The following is a 16045-nucleotide window of genomic DNA, read 5'->3' on the forward strand; positions in this document are numbered from 1 at the left end:
GACACCGTGCACTGCAGCCACAATGAAGCCATACAATGAAGAATCAACACTGTTTACTGACTTAATTTTTGAAAGTAATTTTGTAATTAAAAAAGCCTTGAGTTTGTTTTTTTCCTCGAATGCCACAGGATAAGGGCAAGCGGAGGTCAATAGTTCGTGGCGTGATGGAAAAAAATGCCAAATGGAAATCATGCACGGCAGATGTCATAAAACTGTAAATTATGAGTCAACAATGTTTGCTTATTTGATTCTTGAACACACTGGTATAATATCGGCAAAATGCAAAAAAAAAAAAAAACCCCAAAACTATTTTGTTTTCTCTTGTTTTTGTCTTTTTTTTACTTGCGCATGCGCAAGTCAATACCCCGTGTGTGTGTGTGTGTGTGTGTGTGTGTGTGTGTGTGTGTGTGTGTGTGTGTGTGTGTGTGTGTGTGTGTGTGCATGATGACATCACTCAAAACACTGACGTGGAGGCGTACTTTCATTCCCACTCGGCTCCAATGCCTTGTTACATTGTCTTGTCGTGGCGTTGCATCAGAAGGTAAACGTCAAAGATCATTTTGGCTGAAGATGACGGGGCGCCACGAACGAGTGCTCCATTGTTCGGCTTGGGCAGGAAGTCGTCAAAGCTGCGCCGTTTGGTGACTGGCTGTGAAAAAAATCAAAACACCTGCAATCCGCTACCAAGTCGCGGCGTGTCTAACGGGCCAAAGTCATCAAAGCAGCAATTAGTTGGCATTTCGGAAGCACGAAGCAACAAAACACATTTCGTGACAATGGCAGATGGTGAATTGTGCGAGGGTGTGACAATGTACGTTTACGTAGACTGTAGATTTATGTGTGTATGTGTGTGTGTGTGTGTGTGTGTGTGTGTGTGTGTGTGTGTGTGTGTGTGCCACAGGTACATGTGGAGGCCCCAGTCGATCCTGTTGATTAAGGGTGCGATCGGGTGCAACTTGTGAATTCTGTTTGTGCCCGTGCATACTTATTACATGTCTGCAATCTCCAGAAAATGGATGCAAGTCAAGGACACGCCCTCTGGAATGACTGACGTGTCCTCTAATTCCTTTGGCAAAATGAACACTAAACACTTGCGCGCACACGCATGCGCACTGTATTGACTATGCACGCGTGTGCTCATTTGGTTTATGGACACCCATAAAGCAGTTAATAGCGGGTCGCATGCACGTCGCTGGATGAAGAACGAAAATAACAATTTCCCTTTGACTTTGTAGGGGGTTGGGCTATGAAAATTCAGTCAGGAGCTGGCTCAATTTAGGTTTGCCAACTGACGAATTTGTGAACTCTCGGTGGACACTGGAACGAAATGGGCGGGGGGTGGGACAAAATATTTTCATAGGGCCCCCAAATGAGCTGGAGGTTCGTCAATGTGGCACACGGTTGTTATCGGACAGCAATGACAGCACTGTTTAGGTGAAGGGTTAGCATTAGCATTTGGGGGTCGGTGCGCTAGTGTTCATTTCTGTATTTTGCAAATTCGCATTTGAGTGGGGTTGAATTTAGAGGAAAGGGTTCCGTTTTGGAGCAGTGATTTGTGGAGTCCTTACATTCTGAAAATCAAACCTGCAACCGCAACTCTATGGTCAATATAGTCATGAAAGCACTGCACACTGTTTGCAAACATCTGAAGCACGAAAAAAATCAAGCGCAGTATATTTATTGTATTGATTTCCCAGATGAGGGTCCGAGAGTTTTGCTCAAAACAGAAAAAGTATAGAAAAAAAAAATCAGCTGGTGTACGGTCAGCGGAACGTATTTCGCGATGGCCGACTCTCCTAAAGCTTAATGGGACGGAACCCTAATTAAGAGGTTTTTTTATGTTCCTTGCGAGTTACCATCTTACAGTGCCAAAATAACTGCCAGGAGGGAAAAAAAAGGTTTTGGAACAACAATGCTAACGTGTTCTAATAATTGTATTCGAGATGTTCCCGAGTAGCACGTGACCGCAAGCACTGGAAGGGTCGATTGGGCTTGAACCACCATCGAGGGGTTTAAATTTAGACACGTCGATGGAGCGAGGCCAACAATACGATGCGGAAATAGAATTTGACTCGCATCCTCCGCAACAACACACACACGCACGCACGCACGCACATTAGCATGACTGCAAATAGTCCCTCTCGTTGCGTGAAATGAAATAAGGCCTCCAGCAAATAGCTGCACTCTCCGTTTATGTCTCCGGGAGCTCCACAAGTGATTCACCTTCAATTTCAGTTGACAAGAATTGTAATAATATGACTAATAGTGTTCCAAAAATCGATAGTATCGAAGTCAATGCCTCCCTCAAATCGACACCTTGCCCGATGACCTTCGAGGGAGCAACATGGCTCTCGAGTCTCCAATTTCACTTGACATCAAACATCGACACACTGGCATCAATATTGGTTAAAAAAATAAAGTCCTCCCTCCAAGATTCACTTCCCTCAAATAATTGTAATCCCCGTTGAGGTTTGTCCCGTGTGCCGTCACCGATCACGTCACGTGGAGGCCACAACATAAACGTGCCCGACACAAACATCCTGCCAACTCGCACAAGCATTTGAAATTATTTGACGCTGTGAAGCTGGTGAGAATCTGGAGCAAGTTATCCATTAGCGGTCCGCACATTTTTTTATTCTAACGAGCTGCCTGACATAATTGGATCCTATGGAACAAGATGTATCAGCATATTTGTCAAATTATTACTATTCCACCAGAATCAGGCCGTTCGCGTGTGTTCTGCTTTCCTTTTATGCGTGCACGGCATCCAACTGATAACAAGCGCTTGTTACTCATCAGAAAATGGCTGAACAGTGGGTGGCAGTGAGTGGAATGACATACTAGCCTCCACGGTAGTGACTGATCTCGAATAAATTTGTCATCTCATAAAAAGACATCAATTGTCAAGGCCAAAAATGTACAATAGAACATGAACCTCGCGCCGGCGCTCTCTGTAGGCATAAAAAGCAGGATCGAAGAGCACTGACATTCAATAATCTTCAGCGAAAACTAGAATGAGCCGAAATACTGTTGTTACTTTTCGGCTTGGTGTCATATAAAATCGCGTGCGCCATCTAGTGGTTGCCAGTGAAATTACACTCATCACGGTGCTATTATAACGTGTGGGCGTAAAATATAATGGCATCAAACGGTCCATTGCAACGAAGGTTTCTTTTACACCGAGTTTAAGAGTTAGTTCAAGTTCCAGAGTTTGCCGTTCTCGTGATTCATTTTCACTCACGAAGCAGTTTGGTGTCATGCCGTATTTTCGTGAACATTTTGCCCTTGCGTGTTTTCTTGGGAGTTGTCTGGTGCAATGAAATGATATCAGAGACCTCCTTTGAAAGACCATTCCAAGAACATTTGATTTGCTCTCAAAGTCGTTTTGTATTTGCTCAATGCAAATCTACTTAGAAGACATGAAACAACATTCTTCAGTTTAATCTGGAACCGGAAAAAAAACAAACAAAACAAAACTCAGTTTTCATCAAGTCCCCCCCAAATCTTGGTCTCATTTGAACTCGATTGAATTCGCTGCGCACTGTTGCATGATTGATCGTGATGATGAGGAGGAGGAGGAAGAGGGAGGTGCACGTTGAAGAAGAAGAAGAGCACTGATTGGATTTGATCTCCACCGGGCCGCCACATCCTCGGTGCTCTTTCGCAATCACAGCCGGGCCGCGCTTACTGTCCACTCACAACCACGGGCAACTTCCTCTCCGCCCCCAACGTCAGCCTTTCACTTTGGAACGAATACAACAACAGTTCCAGGCTTCATTGCAGGAGTTTTTAATCAGATAAAGTCACCTCAAAAGGCGGCGCGGTCCCCGTATACAGATTCCGCCGTTAATCCGGCAGGCCTTCCAAGTTGCGGCGAGCTCTATTTTTAATCCGAGCTGCCACGTCCACCCACGGCTGCCGTCCACCGCGGCCAAGAACTACTTCTGCTTCCGAGACCTTTTCTTGCGCTAAATGTCACCCTGCTAACTTCTGCGACAAGAAACATTTTGTCACACACGAAAAAGTAAAAACACATCCCCACAAAATAAAAGCAAAGAACAAGACACGATTTACACGATGTGACGGGGCTCTACTTTTGTGAGCGCCACGAGTACAGCGCGACACGCCGTCTAAAGCCGCATTGAGGCGGGTGAGACCGAATGTTGGAAAATTACAAATGATGGTTTGCGCAGTTGTGGGCGTGAACATGATGTGACAGCCTTTCTTCTCATCACTGACAATCGCTGATTGTCGCGGCGCTTGGCCCATGTGGCGACTTTTTAAAAAGCTGTCCGCTGTGGTGGCCCAATCATGATTTTGATACGAACAAACAGTAATGTTGCCTACAGCGTGCTAACGTGTTAGCTCATGTTAGCACATTAGCTGAGAGACATCATATCGTTAGCGTGCCTCTCAGCATGGCAGTAGCAGAGCGGGAGGATGGATGGCTGGTAAAAATAGACGCACGGAGCGGCCGCAGCACGCGCCGTGTGCGGCATTAGCATTAGCGCCATTTGTCTAGGTTGCCTCGCTCCGGCTGTGTGTGGCAACAAATCACCTCGTTGACTCCCCGGCTTGAAACTTCCACAGGCAGAGTAGAAATATACGCAACCTAGATAAGACAAGCGTATACACGATGTGTCTTTGTCATACGCCTGCGAAAGTGTGCTGCGGGCTTTTTTTTTTTTTTTTTTTTTTCATGGCGGCCATTTGAGGACAATCAAGTCCCACATGAATTAAATCATGTAGAGTTAGTGGAACTCTGCGGCGGCCAATAGGTAGCGCCGAAGAGTTGCCTTAGTCAAGCTCAGTCCTTGATTTTTTGGGGAGTTCGGGTTTTGTGCAAGTTTTCAAATTGCATATTTGCTCATAATCAGACAAAATCTCTCAAATGCGGCTGGGAAATTTCAATCACAATGACATACTTATTTTCCAGTTTCGAGTAAAGCTTTTGAGTTTATTTTTGTGAGTCTGCTCCTGCGAGAGGTGTCCACCAAATCTTCAGCTGCTAAGCGAAACTGACTTCAGTGGTTGAATTAAAAATGTGAAATTAAAATTCAAACCAAAGCTAAAATTTCATAGCATGCTTAGGGTTTCAAGCACAAGTTATTTGGCTTCGGTCTTCAGGATAGATTTCAAATTGGGGTTTCAAATTGTTGTTGTTGTTTTTATCTAGCGTTTATTTTTAAATTTGTATTTAATTTTTGAAATTATTTTTATCATTGAAACTGTTCAATGACTTTTTTTTCATACATAAGTCTTCAGGATTTAAAGATTAGTTTTTTTTCACTTCAGCTTCAGCATTTTATTTCAAGTTGTTGTCATTTTATTGTCAGTTTTTTTTTGCGATATCTTTTTTTTCCATTTCGTTTCATTTTTACTGTTTACATGTTTTTAAAATGTATGTATTTATTTATTTTTACATGGACCTCCTGCATATTGTTGAGTGTGACATAGAGTAAATGCATTTGTAAGGGACCCTAAAAGGCACAACGTGAATTTGCTTGCAGGCTAAAACATGCAAACGTGTGCGCCTTCTTTGCCTCGGCTTCAATTCATCACGAGAGCACGAAGGCAAATCCAATACGTGCACATTTCCGGCAATGACGCGAGCGAGCGCGCGTGCGTTGCCCAGCCAAGTGATCTACACGCTCCACGCACACTCGTAATCAGTCAAGGTCAAAGTTCAGCCGACGTGTCGTCGGTTGCGCTTTCTTGAAGGTTTTATGGCCTGCGGTGGCCCTGAAAAGGACGCACGCCCGCACCGAGCAGCAGAAAAGGACGTCACGTCGCGCCTATAAAAGAGAATCAAATCAATTCATTTGGAATGGACGCGTTATTTATTATGACTTTTATATCATTTCTCGAATGAATCGACACATCATCGTGTGTGGTGTTGAGCTCCTCAGCAAAAGGAAATGCCAGTAAAAAAAATGGAGCATTGAATGAAAATAGAAATCTACTCGTTCCCCCCCCAACGCCTTTTTAATGCTGTCATTTATAAAGTCGATTTTTACTTTAGTTTACATTTTGAAACTATATTTTATTTATAATTGATTGTGTTTTTATAAGATAAGATAAGATATCCTTTATTTGTCCCACACTTATGTTGACTTTAATCATTTTTTTTTGTTTGTTTGTTGTTAATTTAGATTTTTTGGGGATCTTTATTTTTAATTTTAATCACACTGAGTTTGATTATTCATGAATTTCATTAAACGTTTTTGAATTTTTAATTTGTATATTTGTAGGCTGTTTTTTCCCCCATTTTTCCCTCAATTTTTTCAGTTATTCATGTTGACTTTCTATTCACTGAACGGATTTTCATTTAGTTTACATTTGTGAAATTTTTCCGTGATTGCACTTTTCCTCTGCTTGCTATATTACTTTGTGTATTTTAACTTCGTGTTTTATGCGTAACAGATTTATTTGTACTTATAGTCACATTTTCATGTTGACTTTTTGACTTGTGGACTCCTGTAGTTTAAAAAAAAAGGAGAAAACTAACTAAAATGTGATTTTATTTTTATTGCATTTTTGTCATCTTTTCAAATAAGCCGCTTTCCATAAACAAGTGTGTCCATTTTTCAATAAAAAGGTCACATTTGGCATTCTCCCACAAAATGTCATGACATTTGCAAAGTCGTTAGCAGTGCAACTCTGCCGCCTAACAAAGCGAACGACATTGTGTAGCCGCCCTGATGATTGCGTCGAGTGCAGCGAGTAATCTGCACCAAAACAAGTGACAGAGCGGTGATGCGAATGAGGGGGAAAAAACCCCAAACAAAAAAAGTCCAGACCAAATGTTGTCTGGTGCAACAAAGACATAAAAGTGAACCACTTCTAAGGAAGAAAGCAAGTGTGCTCGCGTCCGCAGGTCGCCGCGTCATATTCCGACACACCGTCGGACCGCCAGCGAGCAGCAAGACTGCAGTGTAAAAAAAACAAAAAAAAAACAACTTTTTTCTGTGCGTCCTTTTGCTCTCCACGTGATGCATAATTCAAAGGCGGCCGCATTGCTTCTGCCCATTTCGCACTGCGGTCCCGCTGAAAACACGACGGCCCTATTAAATCGGTGCCAAAGTCCACCCCCCCACCCCGCCACAAAAACAAAAAAAAAGTGGAAAGAAGAGGAAGCCGGGGTGCGTCGTGTCGCAAGGCCGCAATAAGGCAACTAACGATGACGAGCAGAGACTCGAATGGCCGACTTGCATTCAAAGCTGGCTTTGAGTTTTGGAGCGGAAACTTGGGAGGATTTCGGTGGCTGCTGAAGTTGAGGCCATCACGGAAGATGTACGTTGCCACATTAGCATTGGCGAGCACGAGCTACTCGCTATATACTCATTTTCACAATGCCAAATTGAGATTGAATTTGCCGACGCACTCCCAAGTCATTCCCATTCGGGCTTCAACCATCGTTTTACGTGCCTGCCTTGACACGAAAATTGTTATAAAACATGTCATGAAACGCCTTGGTTAAATGTGCAATTTACTTTTATCATTCACATATATGCATTGCAACTGATCCCACTGATTGTACAAAGGCACAAAACTTAAACAAGTAATTGCTATTGAAAAATAGAGGAATGCATTTTTAAGATTAAACGAGATTGATAAAGAAAGGAATTTTTAAACCATTTACACATGTGCATATAAAATCGAAATGTAATCCCTGTCACCACTTTACAAACTAAAGAGAAAACAGTGTGCCCCCTAGCGGATAATCCATGAATTTCATCTTATTAAAAATATTAATTCTGTGTATTTTATGCATTTTTTTTCATGTTTAAATTATCCTGCGGGCCTGATCGAACCCCGTCAGGGTCGGTTCCGTCCCGCGGGCCGTATGTTTGACACCACACCTGCCTTAAAGTGTAATGGGAGCTCGCTGTGTGTGGGTTCTGTCACCAAAAAAAAAAAAAAAAAAAAGAAATCTTCCCAGAACTTTCAAATCCTCTCGCTCTCGGTCTTGACACTCAATCGTGACACAATTTAGTCATCTCATCCATTGGTCATCTCGAAAGTCGGTCGTCTGAGTCATCTTCGTCGATGAGTCACCTCACGCTCGAGTCATTTCTCCTTCACTCGTCTCGCCACTCAATCGTGCTCTCATTCGGCCGGTGACTCGGTGATCCCGCCAACCAATAATTATCCGTCATCTCTCCAACCGATCACCTTAGTCCTCGATCATTGAGTGATTTTGCAGCCCTCCCCCGCCTCCCACACTCTGTCGTCTCGCCACTTGGTCATCTCACAGTCTGCTAAGTCATCACTCAGTCATCTCGACGCTTAAGTCGTCTCGGCATTGAGCCGTTGACTAAGTTGTCTCGCCATCGGGCCTCTTGGGATGAAGCGTTGCCGGGAACCATCCGGCTCCGCTTCCACCTTTCCTTCACTCATCCTCTCATTCATTTCATGTCACTCAGAGCACCCAAAAGCACTCGAAAAAGCTCACGCACGCAAGTATTTTTAGCCCTTTGCCATTTTCGGCCCATAATGGCGCACGACCGACCCCGCCGCTCGCAGCATTGATTTCTGCACCGAGGTCAATAGTAGTACAATTTTGAAAGAAAAAAAAAAAATCTCGCTTCTTTTCTTTCTTTTTCGAGCAGACCTTGGCGTTGCCATGACGAGCGAGGTGGAGGAGGAGGAGGGCCCCTCGACGGGGGCGACCATCACCCGGGTGACCAGGGGTGATGAGGTCATTGACCCCTCCTCCCCACACCCGTACCACCTGGATGAGGAAGAGGAGGAAGAAGAAGAGGAGGAGGAGGAGGACAAGGAAGCTATCGAGGAAGAGGAAGTGGAGCGCGATGATGACGATGACGATGCTAGCAGTTCCACAAGCGTACTGGTGGTCCCGTATCCCGAAATGGTCCCGGTGGTCTTCTTCTGCCTCAAGCAAACCACCTGCCCTCGCAGCTGGTGTATCCGCATGGTCTCCAGTCCATATCCTTGAAATTTTTTTTTTAGCCGACCCGAAGCCGCTGCGACGGGATTTGAGGTACACACACTGATGGGCAAGGGTCCAATTTCATCTTTGCTGTCGGTATTTTCGTCCGTGCATTATTTGAGGAAATACAACACGGTCATGTCATCGCATCAGATCGGCTGATTTGCTCATACAGGACATGGACCGAAGCACCGGGCCAGAACTTTCTCACTTTGGCTCGGTTGCGTGGGCTCACTGAGTCACTCGATTGTCACCATCACATTCATATCGCAGCAGAAGTCTTCCCTCAATGTGTGAACGCATTTCCATTGTTTTCACACATTTCCCGGAGCTTTTTTTGCAACCATTAAATTCGCCTTCTCCACTGATTTAGCACAGCTCTCATTTAGCTTTCGACCACTTTCTCGTCATCAAGCCTTCTCACATGAAATGGCAAATCCTGCTCACATGAGAGGTCAAATGTCTTTCCAAACGTCCAGAACTGCGCGGATGTGATGGACTCAATACGCCGGCATCGAATTTCAGTGACAAAAGAACTCAGTCGAACCGCGCCGCAACGTGCCTCCAGGGGCGTCACAAATCTGTTCGTTATAACGGTACTTCGTCGACACAATTTCCAAGAAAATGGCCGCCAACCACGATGTACAGAATACAGTGCGAGCATTTCGTACGACTGGGTGTCAGTGGTGTTGCTAAGCAACAAAGTGGAATCCCGCCCCGTACATTTTGTTCGTAAGCACGGTCGTGGTGGCAGTTCGCTTCCGCGCTTTGTCGTCCCGAAGGCCTTTTCACTATTTTGTGGGGAAAATTTGGTCGTTCTATCGAAATGGAAAACAATGGTGTGAAATCGCGAACAGGAAATGGGAACGTTATCGGGGTGAAAACGTTGTAAATGGGCTATGTTGAAACAAGGTTGGACTGTCTACCTTGATGAACAAGGGTGAGGAGAAAGAGGGCGGAGCATGATCTGGCCAGCCCCACATTTGTCTTTCTTTTCCTTTTGAGTCGCCCTAAAGTGTATCCGGCCTCGACTGGCTATTGAAAATTGACAGAGTAGGCGAAAGACCGAATCAAATCTGTTTGCAAGGAAGAAAAAGAGATGACGCAGCCGTTTTCACGCCAGCATGAGTGCGCCGTTGTCAGTGTTTGTCCACAGATGACGGCGAGGCTTCGGATTGGCAGCCAGGGACAAAAAATCAAAACAAAACAGAAAGGCGACAAATGTACTTTGCGTGCGTCTTTACGCCTTCCGTCACTCTTCCCGTCGTCTGTGCCGGACTGGAAATGAAACGAACGTCGACCCGACGGAGCGAGTGAAGACAACACTTGCTCCATAATCTTATCGAAGGAAAGCCAGCTAAATCCTCTCATCTTTCATCTGTTTTTTTTGTGTGTGTGCAAAAAGAGATTTCCGATCCACTGACTCAACGTATCTTTTGAGTCTTGTTCATCAAAACGCATGAAATCAAAGCATGTGCGAGGTCAATTGTTGTGCTTTTCATCTTAATAATTCAGCACGACCACTTCATTCATAGCTTTCCGGACCCACCAAAACACACGCGCGTTACATTTTCAACCAATAGGTGGATGGGAATCTTCTGCAACTACTCCAGAAGTGTGTTAAATGGAACGATTTCCACTCAATCAATCATCCAAGTCTTTTTATTGGTGAGTGAAAGCTAAAGCTGCACTCGGGGTGTTTTCATATCGGCTGGCAGTCTGTCAAATATAAATCACGTTGACATTTGCAAAGCTCACACTGCCCCCACTCTGGTCGTTCGTAAATGGCCCGTTCCGTTTTCATGCTGTCCCTGAACTGGGATCCCCCCCAAAAAATCAATTTCATCCCGGGCGAGGTGATGACAGCTCGCACCGCAAGCCTCCTCCGCCGCAAGCTCGTCAAAAAAAAAGTCAACTTCTCGATGGGCTCTCGGTGACTTTTGATTTGGTTTGAGCCTTGCGCAACCACATCGTGCTGCAGTTAGCAACATGAGCTCACAGCAAAGTGGGGGCAAACAAAGTTGACCAAACAAGCAAACGAGACCAAATAATGAGAGTAGACAACAAACCAAACAAGGCTAACTCACGGAACAAACATACGGACAACGCTAATGAAGTAAATCACAAAGAACCCCCCCCAAAAAAAAAAGACTCGCCAACGGAACGAACGACAGACTACCTATGAAACAAAAGGAAAAGCCATTTGCAATGGAATTGGATGAGCTAGCTAAAAAACAAAAGTAACTCACAAATGATACCAATGAAAAAGAATGACCAAGAGCAAATAATGAGAAAAATGACATATGAAGCAAAGCTAACTACAAAACCAACATTGACTTACTCAGAAACAAAAAAAAAATGCAGCTGACAAATCTTAGGAGTCAAACTAACAAGCAAGGCTAATTAATGAGATTTAAAAAAAAAGACTCAAAAAGCAATTTTTTTCCAACCCTAATTTGGCTAATCCATGAGGTGGTTGGAGTCTGGCATCAAAGTTTGCTAATCATATCGAGCAAGTCAACTCAGTCCATGTTTTTGTCCTAAAGTCTTTTTTTTTTTTTTTTTTTTTTTTAAACCTTTGCAGAACTTTTGACTCCTGTCTGAGCTCCTCCAGCTATATGCTAATGCTGCTATCAGTCCCTATGCTAATGCCGCGATTAATCACCAGGCCCTTGTCAGGGTGCACGCCCGTTAGATGCGCTTTAAAAGGCTATCTTTAGCAAAATCCACCCTGTCCGCTTCGCTTTTCAAGTCGCTAACGAGATGACAGAGGATTCTTGGCTTCGTGTCAACTTTGTGATCTAAAGAAACTTAATTCGCGGTCAAATAATGCGTCAAAATTTGAGATGGAATCTGGTCGCAAGACCGCTGATCTCACTTTGATGAGACTTTAATATGAAATTTCTTTAATGAGGCGTTTCGGGAGCGGTGGGGGTCTTTGTTGTGGTGGAGAATCATGCAACAGGCTGAAATATCATCACGCTGCTTTAATTGCTGATTTCCTGTCATGAGCTTTTAATTTTTATAATTATTTATTTATTTATTTTTTTTACGGTGTGGAAAGCACTCATTTGTTCTCCCGTATTTGGCGCTTCGGGCCTCACCCTCAATAAAAGCAGCAGGCTGTCTCCCGCATCAATTATTCAGTGGAACGATGAGCGGCTCTTATTTGGAGAGCTGATGTTGCCGCAGCAGTTGACTGCCATGTAAACACAGCATTTTATATATATATATATATATATATCCATTTTTTTAAAATTATTTTATATTTCTAATTAGTGTATTTCATTTTATTTATTTATATATATATGTGTCCGTAATCCCTTGCCAATTTGCGCTTCACGTTTTGCGGCTTCAGCAGTTGACCGTATCAATAATGAATAAAAATGAGGAGAAAAAAAATACAGCCATATCTGCAGCCATATTGCAGAAAGACACGTTTCAAGGTGATGAGTATTTTTGTGGCGAGCTCCGCACCTCTCGTATACGCACACGTGTACAGTTTGCGAGTGACGAGCGAGTCATTAGCGTACCATTAAGGCGCCTGGTGTGCGGCTGTTTGTCACCTTCACACACACACTAAATTAGCGTCCCCTTTTAGGCGGCCCCTTGTTAGCAAGAAGAATATTCATGCGTCACCTCTGGGACATAACTGAGAAGACACTTTGCGACCTGCACAGTTCTGGTAAAATGCCATTATTTCCCCCTATGAAAGATAAATTGAATCATGATGATGAAATAACATTATTGTAACGTGTAAAACGCAATTGAAAAACTCATGCATCTGTTGGAAGTGAAATTTGAAAGCTGCTTAAGCAAATAAATTTTTTTTGTGCCTTCCACTAATGCCAACTCGTTCAAATTGATACTGTGTGAGTCACACTCATGCATGCGTGTGGGCGGGAGTGCGGGCCAAACAATCCGTGGACTGATTCAGACGTGCTCCACAGCAGAAAAAGGTCAGCGAGAGGCAGCAGGAAAATGATTCTCCATTTCAGTTGACTCTCATTCCGTATTTTATTTACTGGTATTTATTTTTTTGGTTCTTTTGGTATTTATTTTTTTGGTTGTTTTGCGAACGACCAACTCAGAATTCGGCTTCAAGTTTGAACTCGTTTGTTTAATTCGTTTTCTGACAACCGTAGAAAACGAATTAAACAAATTAAAAAACTGGCCAGCAACTTGGATCAACAACATTGCCACACGCGCACCCTCTTGTTGCTAGGCAGAATTCATAGATAACAGTCAGTCATCCAAAGCCCAAGAAATCAAAAAGGAATCAAACTCATTTTGCCAGCGCAACAAAACGAAGGATTCTACTCAAAATCTGGACAGACAAACAACACGTTTTGCTGGGCAGAATTTGTAGGGTCACTTTTAGTTGATCCCCCTAAAAATCGCAAACTCAGGCAGAGATTTATGGCGACCCACAAAGAAGAAAAAAAGGTCAGGGAGAGCGACACGAAAATGATGCACATTATGGCAGATTTTCAGAAGTCACTTTTTTTCCCTAGATGGACAACTTCGGATTTGTCATAGAATTTCATGGTCTAAAAAAAAAAAAAAATCACTTTTTTTCCCCCAGATAGACAACTTCGGATTTGTCATAGAATTTCATGGACTAAAAAAAAAAAAAAAAAAAAAAAAAAGAAAAAAAATCTCATTTCAGCTAGCAGATATGGCAATTGTGGTGTGACACAGGTGCCAGTCATTCTCTAAACGAGCAAGAGCACCTCTTCTTGAATTTCAAACAAATCAAATAAACAAAAAGTGAGACCTCAGGGAACTGTAACCAACGCCCAACTCATGATCTGGGCTCTCATTTTGAGTACTTTTAAAAACCAACGCAGAAGAGACATTCTTGCTAACTAGCAGACACAGATGGCGCTTCTCATTATCGAGAACGCAGGACGACGGACAGTCTCATGAACTTGGTGAGTACGGTCTTGATAAGACCGGTCCCAAAGAACGGACCTCCTTCAGAACGCTGATGTCGTTGTCATTGGAACGTCTGTGTACTTCGACTCACAAATGTGAGTCTTCTCCTCCACTGTTGGATGAGCCATTTTGATAGCATCGCAAAATGCGTCATGTGATATTTTTCCCGGCAAAGTCTTCACCATTCACCAACTGGTGAGTCTTTGGTTCAAGGTAGCAGACGACAACAACATTCGGGTTTTCCACGCGTTCTTGCTTTGTGCGAACTTTTGGATTTTGTTTGAGAAATTTCGCACTGTTTGTCAACCAACCTCGTTGTGTTGTTGGACTCTTTCAATTTCTGATTTGTTAGCTATTCATCTCGAACGAGGGCAGCAAGCGTCCTTGATCGTTCCAAACTGGTATTTACTTGCGACTGACTGGAATTTTCTGGTATAAAAAAAAAAAAAAAATCCCATCTCTGACCTCGAGGCCTTCCGGGGATGTAAAAAAAATCATTTCTGACGATGACAAACAGGCCATTTTATGGTACATGTGCAAGCTATTAAAATGTCTGCTCTACGGCCTCATGGCCTATTTGTCATTTTTAATGTTTTTCTTAAAACACTTGTGCCGAGGAGATAATTGCCTCCCTGCCACGTCTGTGGAAGTGGATGGCTAACGTGGAGTGATTTCGCAGCTAGATTATCAGCAGAACTACTCTTAGCTGGCCAACAGATTTTCATGATCCCCCCTTTGAACGCCATTTTTTTGCTGGTTGAAAAAGTGGCAGAAAATGCACGAAAGGTCGAAATAAATCAGGTCTAAATTTTGGTGAAATGAACTCTATGTTTGTGACTCTGTAAAATAAAGTGTGAGATAACTGGTGGATCTTGAAAGTTCAACCACCACACACTCCAAAACACAGAAATCGAGCGAGCCTTTTGGTCTTGGTGACTTCCCAAACACAAATTGTGCAGTACAGCACACCGCCATCAAAACCTCATCCCATCTGTAAATTATGGTGAGTGGCGGAGGTATCGTGCTTTGAGGTCACTTTGCTACCTCAGGGCTTGGATACATGGCGATCACCGACGCAAAATTACTTCCCAAATTTATCTCAACAAATATTGTCCTGTACAGCCCACTGCCATTAAAACTTCTTCCCATCTGTCACATGTGGGGAAGGGCGCATTATGGTTTGAGAACGCTTTGCTAACACAGGGCCTGGACGCAAGAAAAAAATTGATTCCTGAATTCGTAAACATTTTTTAAGAGAACTGTGCAGCATAACAGAAGCAGTCCATAGCTCCTGATTATTTGTGTGCAACAAGGGAAGGGTTAGGATTCTTCAATACCATGACACTGTACAATTCCAAAAGTTGTTGCCCAATAGGCTGAAAAAGTGTCGTCAAAAGTCCTTCAAGTTTGCCTTTCAAATCTGAGTTGGAGTTACAAATCTGGCTTTCAATCTACGGTTAGGCTGTCAAATTTGGTTTTTGAACGTGAATTAGGCTTTCAAACTAGCGGTTTAAATTATGGATTTAATCCTTGCGTCAAGTTTCAAGCAAGTGTCAGAGTTTAAAATAATGATTTGCAGCCAAGGGTAGGTTTTCAAGTTTTGGTTCCCAACTTTGCAACCTTGGTTAAGGTATCAACAATTGTTTGGGATTCAGATTGCGTGCAAGAGTGTGTGTGTGTGTGTGTGTGTGTGTGTGTGTGTGTGTGTGTGTGTGTGTGTGTGTGTGTGTGTCCATGTTTCTGCTGCTGGTGGGCACAACAAGTAAACCTACACACTCAAAGTTGGCATGGTGCTGCATCACGCACACGAAAGGGAAAAGAGCCCAGCAGATGGTCCAATCAGAATTGGATGGTGTGTGTTTGTGCGCGCGTGCGCGCACGCGCGGGTGTGTGTGTGTGTGTGTGTGTGTGTGTGTGTGTGTTTAATTTTAATATTCGTACCAGTACTGATTATAATCGAAGTTTGTGCAACTTTTATTTTTTTCTTTTTGTGGTTCAGCACTTAGTGGGATCAGAAATATGGGGCAAAGGAGGGGCAGAGCTTTCAAATAGGTGAAATATTGTCATTATTGGAAAAAAAAAATCGTCTTTTTTTTCTGCAGACTGCTAAAAAAAAAATCTGTTCAGAGCAGTTGTTTCATGATGAAAAAAAAA

The 16045-nt window shown here is 43.3% G+C and overlaps 1 protein-coding gene across 1 annotated transcript in view; it reads left to right on the plus strand.

Moving 5' to 3' along the window:
- Positions 1-16045, plus strand: part of cacna1ib (calcium voltage-gated channel subunit alpha1 Ib) — a 103389-nt gene that overhangs the window by 9419 nt on the left and 77925 nt on the right. Inside the window, exon 2 of the mRNA XM_019861719.1 lies at positions 8613-8949. Coding sequence (XP_019717278.1) covers positions 8627-8949 — 323 coding nt within the window. The 5' untranslated portion in view covers positions 8613-8626. The remainder of the gene's footprint in view (positions 1-8612; positions 8950-16045) is intronic.

This window comes from Hippocampus comes, unplaced genomic scaffold, assembly GCF_001891065.2.
Source record: "Hippocampus comes isolate QL1 unplaced genomic scaffold, H_comes_QL1_v1.1 scaffold7, whole genome shotgun sequence".
Lineage (NCBI taxonomy): Eukaryota > Metazoa > Chordata > Actinopteri > Syngnathiformes > Syngnathidae > Hippocampus > Hippocampus comes.